The sequence below is a fragment of the Hyperolius riggenbachi genome, chromosome 3, assembly GCF_040937935.1.
Source record: "Hyperolius riggenbachi isolate aHypRig1 chromosome 3, aHypRig1.pri, whole genome shotgun sequence".
Classification (NCBI taxonomy): Eukaryota; Metazoa; Chordata; class Amphibia; order Anura; family Hyperoliidae; genus Hyperolius; species Hyperolius riggenbachi.
This window is the reverse complement of record NC_090648.1, coordinates 145,490,836-145,503,235: the sequence shown is the minus strand read 5'-3', so window position 1 is coordinate 145,503,235 and position 12,400 is coordinate 145,490,836. Positions and strand designations below refer to the sequence as shown.

At 43.8% G+C, this 12,400-nt stretch overlaps 1 protein-coding gene across 3 annotated transcripts in view; it reads right to left on the bottom strand.

Moving 5' to 3' along the window:
• Positions 1–406: 406 nt before the first annotated feature.
• The window catches only part of NOX5 (NADPH oxidase 5), a 69,056-nt gene continuing 57,062 nt past the window's right edge, over positions 407–12,400 (bottom strand). For all 3 annotated transcript variants that reach the window (XM_068272444.1, XM_068272446.1, XM_068272445.1), the window contains exons 14-16: positions 12,035–12,134; positions 625–791; positions 407–538 (exon numbers count right to left, since the gene is read on the bottom strand). In XM_068272444.1, the coding sequence (XP_068128545.1) occupies positions 407–538; positions 625–791; positions 12,035–12,134 (399 nt within the window). The remainder of the gene's footprint in view (positions 539–624; positions 792–12,034; positions 12,135–12,400) is intronic.

Below are 12,400 nucleotides of genomic sequence, written 5' to 3'. Positions count from 1 at the left end.
AATTTGCATATCTGTGATCATCCCTACAGAAGAGTGAGGGACCAGAACGACTACAGGGAAGTGAGGGACCAGAATGACTGTAGGGCTTGAAAAAGCCCCATGTAAGTTAAATGTATTTCCTTTAATAATAATCCTAACATTTGTATAGCGCTTTTCTCCTGCCGGACTCAAAGCACTTAACAGCTGCAGCCACTAAGGTCACACTCAAGGGGCCACCCTGCAGTCTTGCCCAAAGACTTCTTACTGAATAGGTACTGACCATAGCCAGGATTCAAACCCTGGTCCCCTATGTCAAAGGCAGAGCCCATACCCAGTACACTATCCAGCGGCTACTTTAAATTTAAACAAATTTAAGTTGACCATGCTAAGTAATTTTTCACAATTTAAGAGAAACGAAATGACTAGACTAGAAATTCTCCTTATAAAATTTGAAGTTGAACTGCTCGCAGTAAGCCTTGATGACTTTGGCCAGGGCAGGAGAGCCACAGAAGAACACCTGCACCTTTCCCTTCTTCTCCTCTTCAATTTTCTGAAACACCTAAAGCAAGAAGAACTCTTATTATTATGATGTTTGTTTTGTTTTTATTAAGGAGGCAGCAATAGTTTTTGTGTGATCAGTAATACTTTATTCCAGTCTGGGCGTCCAGGCTGTGTTCGGGTCTTCAGCCCTGTAATGGAATCTCTGTTCTCCTTTTTGGCCAGAAGGTCCAGAGCCATCTGTAGCCCAATGGCCTTCATATCATTCTTGCCGAGAGCTGAGGTCATGTACATGTGCATCTCTAGAAAACGACCTGTGATACGTAACAAGATCACTTTTAGCCACATATTTGCACTTTGGTTACATTAGTAATATCTGGCCATACATTCAGACTACTCATCATATTTCCCAGAAAAAATCAGTTAACATTTTTACAGCTGGAGATGGGCAGCAGCAACTCCTTTCCTGAGTTCCTCAGACACTTCCTTTGTTTGGGCCTCGATATACATCCACAAATGTGTTGTATGTGTGATCAGCCTCTGCAGGATTCCGTTCCTTATATAAAACTAGGTCTGTCACTCACACCTTGTTGTCATCCCATTTACTGAAAGCACTCTGACTTCATCTTCCGATGATATTATTATCCTAAGGATTTATTTACTTTTAGTGCATGCAGATATATTATTGGATAATTTTGCCCCTAATAAATAGAACCACTACGCCTTCCTGTGCATGCGCAGTAGTATCGTCCTGCTCGGGCCCCCAGAGTTAATAGCATATTCTGATCAGGTATGTGCTACTGCACAAGTGCAGAATAGTAGTACTGTCTACACTAGAGGATCAAACCCAGGGAGGGAGTGCTCAAGCTAGAAAAGAGGGATGACGCCCTCTATGTAATGTTCAAAACAGGTAAAGAGCTGGCACATCCAAAGAAATATCTTTATTGGTTCCATGTAAAAGCATAGGGCCGTTTTGTAGCCACGCAGGGCCCCTTTATCAAGGCAAGATTTGCTCACAGGCAAAATCTGTCTGCAGCTGTGTAAAAACTTGTCGTTAAAGAGACACTGAAGCGAAAAAAAAAAATTATGATTATAATGAATTGGTTGTGTAGTACAGATAATTACTAGAACATTAGAAGCAAAGAAAATATTCTCATATTTTTATTTTCAATTATACAGTTTTTTTTATAACATTGCTTTATTCTCTAATATTTGCAGTTTACACACTACTCAGCATTCTAAATGATTTCACAGAGCAGGCTAGTGAACTTTTGAACTGTCCTCTGCAGAAAAAAAAACAATACAATGCAACACTTGAGATAACAAGCTTCAGAAAGACAGAGCTCTCTGCGACTTTGAAAGTCGCGTAGCTCAATGGCTCTTTTGCATAGATAACTGGAGTTTCTTAAATATTCCTGTATTGGAAGCAATATTAGACTTATGTCTCTCCTCCTAATGTTTTATTTCTTAGCTGTACTACACATACAAATCATTATAGCATAATTTTTTTTTCCGCTTCAGTGTCTCTTTAAGGAGAAGAAGGGAGTCAGTCTCCTCAAGACACTCGCACTAGGCGATGTGTATCCAGCAACTGGCAGCGCCATCCCTATTTTCTAGCTTGAGCACTCCCTCCACGGGTTTGATTTTCTAGTGTGTGCGAGACAACACTACAATTCTGCACTTGTGCAGTAGCACATACCCGATCGGGATATGCTATTTCTACCGGGGCCCGAGCGGGACGATACTAGTGCACATGCACAAGAAGGATCAGGGGTCCCAGTGCTGGAACAGGCTGATGTATGAGGATGGAGGAAGCCTCTTTAAAGAAAACCTGTACTGAAAATAAAAGTCAAAATAAGCATACACAAGTCATACTTACCTTCCATGTAGTCTACTCCTCAGTGTCTTTCTCCTGTCCCGCGTCCTATTTGTTCACTATGATCAAGGGAATTTTCCGTCCTCCATTTTGAAAATAGCCATTACCCCATAACAGCTTTCTGGTCAGCACACAGTTAAACTGTATCATCGCCCACTTGAGCCATAGGGAAACATGAACATTACCTGGTACATCCGTTTTCCTCTCAGCTATAACTGACAGCAACTGATATTTTACTGACAGCAACTGATATATTTCAGATCTGACAAAATGTTGTCAGAACTGGATGGGATTATTGTCAGAAGAAAATGGTGAGCTTCTGAGAGGAACTGATGGCAAGGTAACTCTGTAATGTTCACTTGAAGTTACCTCATGTGTTTATTTTAAATATTTTTACTCAGTACAGGTTCTCTTTAAGCTCCCCTCTCCCAAGGTAAGTATCTAATTGTTAGCTTTGCAAACCTCACAGGTTTGCTTTAAAAAGCCTGGTATCTTTTACATTTTTCAAGTTTTATGAACCTTCTTTCTGTTATTTGAGTTTAACAGTGTGTTTGCTTGACCTTTCTGTAAACAGAGTGGCATGCTACCTACCTCGGCAAATGTGGAGAGACAGACTTGTCATATGTTCTATTAACAGGTATTTCTATGAAACCTCTTTCACCTTTTTTTTTCTTTAGTATCGAGGGAAATTTATAGTTGGTTTGACAAGGCCAATGTATTTCACAGCCTGGTCTCCTGAACAAGCAGTGGGAACGCTCAGCTTCTGACAGCATCACTGAAATACATCAATACCATATACCGGGAATGAGACCAGCCATTAATCATAACTTAACAGCAACACACCTCTACCAGTGTACTGCATATTCCGGACGGTAATAAACTGCTAAACATCCGACAATTTGTCACAGGGAAGGAGATTCAGATGAATGCTAGGGTACGTCTAGATATTCGGAGGCTGTAGCCATATCATAGCAATTTAGACAATTAAGATGTCTATGGCCACCTTTGAGCCTTGGGAGATGCATCCTTTCCTACTAATAGATCTCAGCTAGGTTATAGCTCTCCAGACAAAAGCAGTCTTTCTTTTTAATGAAAAAATATCTTCAGTGACAAGTACTGAAAACAGACATTCAGCCCGTGTATTTCTGCTATGTAAAGAAAAGTGAGAAGGGATGGTCCAACACTAAGTCAAAATGTCCAGGACTCAATCGTTCCTTTTTGTATTAGTGCAGCAAATGAAATGCTCTTTATCAAATCCTGAAGTGTGTCTAATGCTAGGAATACACGATTCGTTTCTGCCGCTCGATTCTGCGCTCGATCGTTTTTGCCGCTCGATACTGCAGTCGATTCTCTTATCATCCGCTCGTTTTTTCTTATCTTTTTCTATTCAACTCTATGAGAAATCGAGCGATGAAACGATCGAATGGGAAATCGGACATGTTGGAAATTATCTATCGAGCCATCTAAATGGCTCAAAAACGAACCGTGTATTCCCAGCACAATGTAAAGAACTAAAAAATTAAAGAGAGTCTGAAGCCTTCTAAAAATCATCTTTTAATTTGACATTTATCTTTAGCAATCTCAGCAGTGCTAAAACGCTGCATTCCCGCGGCAGTACAATGTCATTAAACCCCCCAAATCCCCGGCGCAAAATGCGGGGAGCGCTTCCTGTAAGAGACAGCTTTGTGCTGTAGCGCTGCCTCTACTCACATCAATCTTCGCTGATTGCCGCCTCTCCCCGCCCCTCTCAGTCTTCTTTTACTGAGAGGGGCGGGGAGGGGCGGCGATCAGCGGGGACTGACTCAGAATTGACATGGAATTTTGCCCCGGGATTTGGGGAGTTAAATTACATTGTTCAGCCGCGGGAATGCAGCGTTTTAGCACTGCTGATATTGCTAAAAATAAATGTCTAATAAAAAGATGATTTTTCGAATGCTATAGACTCTCTTTAAAGAGAATCTGTACTGTGAAAATCTTACATAAATAAAACATACCAGCCTGCTTTCTTGGTGATAAAAAAAATCACTGTTTTATTCATTGTTTTTGTAAACAATGAAGATGGCCACCAAACAGGAAATACATCATCAGAGCAGGTGCCTGTTTGCAGAGGCTTCTCTCAAATGTGATTTGATTGCTGGAATGTTACTTCCAGTGTTGCCTTAGCTACTTGTCTGAGCTCTGAACTGATCTTTCTGCACCCACAGCTGTTCACAAGGTCACAGCTCCTGAGCCTGCAGACTGGCAGTGAGCAGAGACCTTGTCTGACTCATACACACAGCACACACACACAGAGCCTGCAGGGGGCGTGGATGAGGTGTGTATAACCTGTGCATTCCTCTCTGCCTCGACAAGGCTTGACAAAGGAAAGAAGATTAGATTTATTACAGAGACAGTGCAACTAGAAAAGGCTGCAGTAAGCCAGACCACATTAGAACAGGTATAGGAACTTATAGGATAGAAGAAATAAGGCTGAAAATGTTGTTACAGAGTCTCTTTAAGTTTTCTAAAAGAAATGTAGAAGATTCAGCAGCTGGATTGTATAATATAAATGATCTAAACAACAGGCTTACTGTGACCTTACACTTCTCCGTGGCCACCAGATCTACCATCAGACTGAGCAGATTACAAATAGAGAGATTTCTGCCACACACTGTACACTGTGGTGCTGCCTCCTCCATCTGCTGGCCACCCCCCAGGTCTTGCTCATGTAATGTGCTCTCTCATACACTCACCTATCCGCCACCTCCCTGTGTCATCTCTCCATCGCCACTGAGGTGCCTGTACCCCATGACGTAGTGGCACGTACCATTGGGTCATGGGGTACAGGTGCCCTGGGGGTGTACCTGTCCCCCTTGAACCCAGTACTGTATGTTCTGTGAGAGGTTGACTGTAACTTTGTTATTAACTGTTGTACTTTTACTCAGTATTAAAGTGAACCTGGAGTGACATGTGGCATGGGCCCATATGAAATTCTCTTTTTCTCATGAGTTTTCTCCTAAGAGATAATTTTTCATCTTCTATTTGAAATAACTTTCCAGCACTTTTCAACTGAAAAAGTACCAACAAGTAGATGAAAAAGTACTATCAAAATTATTTTGAGTATTTTCTTGTTTTCTGGTGGCATAAAAGGCATTTTATTGACAAATTTAAAAATGATCAACTAGAAGAAAATTAAAGAGAAAAATGTAATTGCATATGGCCCATGATGTGATAAACATATACACCTATGATACTAGCCCTACTAAGAAATTATGTGAAGCCACTTTCTGTTTTCCAGTACAGAAGAGTTAAAAAACGCAAGCTGTTATATATTGCAAAAGAGCTTCTTTGAGCTTGAGGACAGTTTGTGGAAGAAAGTCAGTCCTGTTTTCTAAAGAGCAAATAAAGCTTACACAGCCAAGAAACGGCGGACTTGAGATAAGGTTTTACTGCAGGAAAGTTCAAAGGAACTTTAGTTCTATTTTTACTGGATTAAATAAAGTGGCTTGCAAAAGTATTCGGCCCCCTGAAGTTTTCCACATTTTGTCACATTACTGCCACAAACATGCATTAATTTTATTGGAATTCCACGTGAAAGACCAATACAAAGTGGTGTACATGTGAGAAGTGGATCGAAAATCATACATGATTCTAAACATTTTTTACAAATAAATAACTGCAAAGTGGGGTGTGCGTAATTATTCAGCCATCTGAGTCAATACTTTGTAGAACCACCTTTTGCTGCATAAGAGCTAACTTTGTGCAGTGCACGGCTAATAGTTGTCCTATGGACAGATTCCCCCACCTAAGCTGTAGATCTCTGCAGCTCGTCCAGAGTCACCATGGGCCTCTTGACTGCATTTCTGATCAGCACTCTCCTTGTTCGGCCTGTGAGTTTAGGTGGATGGCCTTGTCTTGGTAGGTGTACAGTTGTGCCATACTCCTTCCATGTCTGAATGATCGCTTGAACAGTGCTCCGTGGGATGTTCAAGGCTTTGGAAATCTTTTTGTAGCCAAAGCCTGCTTTAAATTTCTCAATAACTTGATCCCTGACCTGTCTGGTGTGGTCTTTGGACTTCACGGTGTCGTTGCTCCCAATATTCTCTTAGGCCTGGTGCACACCAAAAACCGCTAGCAGATCCGCAAAATGCTAGGAGATTTTGAAACGCGTTTTCTTATTTTTATGTAGCGTTTCACCTAGCATTTTGTGGTTTTGGGAAGCGTTTTGGGTGTAGTAGATTTCATGTATTGTTACAGTAAAGCTGTTACTGAACAGCTACTGTAACAAAAAATGCCTGGCAAACCGATCTGAAGTGCCGTTTTTCAGAGCGGTTTGCGTTTTTCCTATACTTAACACTGAGGCAGAAACGCCTCCGCAATCCAAAATCTGCAGCAGCCCGGGAGTATGCGTTTCTGCAAAACTCTGGTGTGCACCAGCCCATTGAAATACATTACTCAAGCGGATCCGCACCCGCAAGCGGATCACAAACCGCAGCCGAAACGCTCTAGTGTGCACTAGGCCTTAGACAACCTCTGAGGCCCTCACAGAGCAGCTGTATTTCTACTGACAGAATACACACAGATTCACTCTATTTAGTCATTAGCACTCATCAGGCAATGTCTATAGGCAACTGACTGCACTCAGATCAAAGGGGGCCGAATAATTATGCACACACCACTTTGCAGTTATTTATTTGTAAAAAATGTTTGGAATTATGTATGATTTTCGTTCCACTTCTCACGTGTACACCACTTTGTATTTGTCTTTCATGTGGAATTCCAATAACATTGATTCATGTTTGTGGCAGTAATATGACAAAATGTGGAAATCTTCAAGGGGGCCGAATACTTTTGCAACCCACTGTACAGAGTGTGGAGTCTAAACTGCAACTGTGACAGTATGATGTAATGTTATAAATAAAGCTGTATAACTAAAACTAAAAATATGAGACTCTTTTCTTTGCTACTAATGTTCTAGTTATTATCTGTACTACGCATACAATTCATTATCTCCTAAAGTTATTTTCACTTTAGGTTCAGTTTAAATTACCTTTGACATAAGAGATGAGTTAGGTGCTGGGTGGTGCCATTAGTAAAAAATATTGGTAATTTACATTACTGATTGACTATGCACTTACACCACACCCATTCACACTTGTACCTTCCACTCCTAGTGCCTAAGGGCTCTTTCACACTAGAGCCAGTTTCCTGCGTTTTGACGCAAAGACAAAACTTTGCGTTAACCAAGGTAAAATAAAAGTCCATAGACTTTCATTTTACTTTTCACACCCGATGCTGCGTTTCAGTACATTGAGGTTCGACACACCCGGGAGCTTTTAATCATCGGGAGACGGCGGTTTCCCGTTGGGTGAATTAATAGCTACTGCCATTGACTTTGTCGCACTGCAGCATCCCGACGACACACTGCAGGCTATTCAACGCGTGCAGGAGAACGGCTCCTGCACGCGTTGTTAGATGTGAAAGAGCCCTTAGATGGATCAAAAATGGATCTGTGTAAAAACTGATCCGTGATCACTTTATTTGCATCAGTTTTTGATCCATTCCATTGGCGATCGGTCAATGCAACGCATCCATTGATCTGTAATTATCACAGCCTCCTTAAACTGGCGATCCATTCAGGGAAGCGTGCCGAACGGATACGTTCTAACGGAGCAATGTGAATTTATCCATAGGTTAACATTGGATCTGCTTGAATCCGTTAAGATCTGTTCCAGTACGGTCCACTAAACGGATCGTTCTAGCTGCCAGTGAGAACTAGGCCTAAAACTACCCCCCCCCCCACACACACACACTAATTCCTAACACTAACCCCGACACCTAAATGGCCGCTAGTTATAGTCGATCATCTACAACCATTATTTCCTATGTAGTAACCAATGGGCTACTATCTGCATCAGGTGCTCAACTCACTGCCATGGCACACGATTACTGATAATTAACACAGGCACCTATTAGACGCCTGCCAATCCTAGCGCCCAAATAACTTGATTTGGGGTTTGAATCCTGGCTGAAACCTATTCAGTAAGGAGTCCTTGGGGAAGACTCCCAAACACAGCAGGGTGGCCTACTGACTGAGCGCTCCCTAAGTGGCAATCGCACTATCCACATAGGACTCGACCCTTCAAAGTGGAATCAACAACTCTTTATTCCATGTAGAAGCGTTGATATAGCATACAAACAGCACAACGTTTCGGACAGAGGCCCTTTCTCAAGTGTTGGAATCAACTGGTGATACCATAATGAAATATGTAAGAACAATTTAACACACCACACCCAAGACCTTGGGGGGCAGGCACATGCTTAAACATACATACACCCTTAAAGGGCTAGAGAGCAGCAATGAAATTCACAGGAAACATCTGAGACTGAAGTCTTCATTCAGGCCATGGGGTGACTGAGTTCCCGACTTCTCCATCCACCATGCTTCACGTCTAAGTAGAATCGTTTTACGGTCTACTTCCTCAGGGAACTGCACTACCTCCAGGACCACCCACCTTTACTGAGTCACACTATGGTTGAACTCCCTAAAGTGCCGAGCTAAAGGGGGGCACTTCCTCTTTCCCACTTTTAGATTTATTGGGGTTCCGTATATTACGCCCAGGGGCGTTTCTAGGGTCCTTGGAGATCGGGGGCACCTGTGGGCACCAGGCGGGGAGGTATATGTGGCGCGTGTAGCGCGCCGCGTCAAAAATGGGCGTGGCCATGAGGTGAGTGGGCGTGGTCATGGGTGGGGCCAAATGTACATGAACTTAGCAGTGGTGTAAGCTACAGATAATGGGCCTGCCCATCGAAATATTGGATGGAGCCCCCTGTCCTTTATTTAGATAATTTACAATCAGTATAGGCATAGATCAAAGATGTATACGCACATACAATTTTGATTGGTCAATCACTGACCCCCAATTTTACCACCCCCGTGCAGTAAGTGGGCCAACAGACAATGAATTTTATGAACAGAGCTAAAATTGGCTAATCAAAATTGTATGTGTGTACCAGGCTTTACAGCTAATACTGTACATACTGAAAGTAGCAGGGATCAGCATACAATATACAGTAGCTGGTTTACAATCAATAAAGGCACAGAGTAACACCTTACACTGTACACACTGGAGGTAAATCAGCACACAGTGCAAGCACTAGAGAACAGCGTATACTGTACATACTGTAGGCAGCAGAATTCAGCACACTGCAGCTAGCGTGCCAAAAATATGAGGATCACGTTGCGCGGCGTGCTTATCGCGCCGCACCGAAAACTGGGTGGGCCATGGACCAGAATATAGGTGTGGTAACGGGTGGAGACAAATTTACATGAATCTAGCAATGGTTGGACATTAGATTGTGACAGTGGTGGCGAACCTTTTGGAGGCCGAGTGCCCAAACTGCAACCCAAAAGTCACTTATCTATCGCAAAGTGGCAACAGCAATTTAAACTAAATACTGTACAAACGTTTTAACTCATACATGAACATTATGGAAAATCCAAGTTGAAAATAAACTGTGAAGATAAACAATTTCATCCCATCCTACTCCTGAAAAATGTATTCAATTTTTTAGAACCTCCCAGTTTTATTTTCGGTTTTAAAAAGCTAAAAGTTTAATGCTATTGTCTCATATGATAAGGATTCAGCTTTTCCCATAGTCTCGCAGTTAGCAATCATGTGACCCCCAACAAGATAAATTCAGCAATCATGAGGCCCCCAACAAATCATGAGGCCCCCAACAAGACAAATTCAGCATCATGAGGCCTCCAACAAGACAAATTCAGCAATCATGAGGCCCCCAACAAATCATGAGGCCCTAAACAAGACAAATTCAGCAATCTTGAGGCCCCCAACAAATCATAAGGCTCCCAACAAGACAAATTCAGCAGTCATGGGGCACATAAATAGACAGCATTTCACATAAATAGGCAGAATGCCCCCTTAATATGGTAGCCCCCAAGTTAGGTAGTGAGTGACAGGGACCCCCAGGTTAGCTAGTGAGTGACAGGCGCCTCCAGTTAGGTAGTGAGTGACAGGGACCCCGATAGTGAGTGACAGGGAGCCCTTTAGGGAGTGAGTGAGTGCCAGGGAGCCCCTTTAGGGAGTGAGTGAGTGCCAGGGAGCCCCTTTAGGGAGTGAGTGAGTGCCAGGGAGCCCCTTTAGGCAGTGAGTGAGTGCCAGGGAGCCCCTTTAGGCAGTGAGTGAGTGCCAGGGAGCCCCTTTAGGGAGTGAGTGAGTGACAGGAAGCCTTTTTAGGGAGTAAGTGAGTGACAGGGAGGCCCTTTAGGCAGTGAGTGAGTGACAGGGAGCCCCTTTAGGCAGTGAGTGAGTGACAGGGAGCCCCTTTAGGCAGTGAGTGAGTGCCAGGGAGCCCCTTTAGGGAGTGAGTGAGTGCCAGGGAGCCCCTTTAGGGAGTGAGTGCCAGGGAGCCCCTTTAGGGAGTGAGTGAGTGACAGGGAGCCCCTTTAGGCAGTGAGTGAGTGACAGGGAGCCCCTTTAGGGAGTGAGTGCCAGGGAGCCCCTTTAGGAAGTGAGTGAGTGACAGGGAGGCCCTTTAGGTAGTGAGTGAGTGACAGGGATGCCCTTTAGGTAGTGAGTGAGTGCCAGGGAGCCCCTATAGGGAGTGAGTGAGTGCCAGGGAGCCCCTTTAGGGAGTGAGTGAGTGACAGGGAGGCCCTTTAGGGAGTGAGTGAGTGACAGGGAGCCCCCCCCCCCTCTAGCCGCCGCCGCCGCTCCCCGCCCCCTTACCTTGCAGCAGACCTCAGGATCAGCGGCGACCCGACCAGTACCAGCGGGCGCCGGACGCACCCGCTCGATATGCGGAAGTGATGTCACTTTCGCATATCAGTGCGGGCGCTGGGTCCTAGCGCCCGCACGATTGGTCGCCGGCTCGCCGCCTGATCCTGAGGTCTGAGTGACGCGGCGGCGGCTACGGCGGCTGGAGGGAGCCGCTGAGATCCGTGGCACCCCAGGACAGATTGGGGGCACGTGCCACCCCAAAATAGGGCTAGTGACGCCCCTGATTATGCCTATGCTCATTGAATCTCGACTTGATGTCTCTCTTAGTCTGGCCTACATAGGCGAGTCCGCCGGTGCATTTTATACAGTAACCACCCCTTTTGTATCGCATGTGGCATAATCTTTAAGGGGTACTGGGGTGCCCTGACGTGGATAGTTGATCTCTGAAACCCTGATGATACTATTGCAGTGCTGGTAATGTAAACAAGGGAAGGTTCCCACCCTTGGGGGTCCCAGAAATCTTTGTGCGGGCCCTCTAGATCTCCCAATGTCAGCATGAATCAAATGGTCCCTGATGGACTTACCCCTTCTATAAACTAATCTAGGTGGAACCCTGCACACCGAAGACAGTTGGGGATCAGCCTCAATCACCGGCCAGAATTTCGAAATTGTGTCTCGTAATATAAAAGACTCTCTGCAAAAAGTGGTAACAAAATTAACTTCAAATGCATTATCCTGTTTTTCTCTGTTATACACTCTGAGTGTCCCATATCATCCCTCCTCCTCACACCTCTTCTCGCTGTAGCCATGTTTTATGAAGTCCCGAATCCCGCTCCCTAAGTGGCTGCAGCTCTGAAGCAGTGAGTCAGACAGCAGAAAAGCAACATACAAGTGTTAATAATAGAAAAACAAAAACAAATGGATTTTTAGCTTCAGTATCTGGGAAAAATGCCACATATACCTTCTGGTTCCTCATCAGCTTGGTCCATTTCAAGCTTGGTCAATAAACTGACAAACCACTCAAAAAATGTCTGGTCTCGGTTAATCCAGATAAAGTCCACCTGCAAATTAAGAATAATGCTTATTGACACAAAGGAAAATAAATGTCTCTTGAAAGCAGCAACATTTGTTTTGAATCTGTTGGCATTTGTTTATAATGCAATGTTTAATATTATACTCTTTAATCTAGGCAATTGAATAATGCAGCAAAATCTCTGAATAAACAACTAGCTTTCTAATTTTGAAATCAGCTCCAGCTCCTTCTGCATCCCGTAAGCCTGTCAGAGCAACTCAGCTATCAATGACTCACGTTGGTAATTGGGCAGCA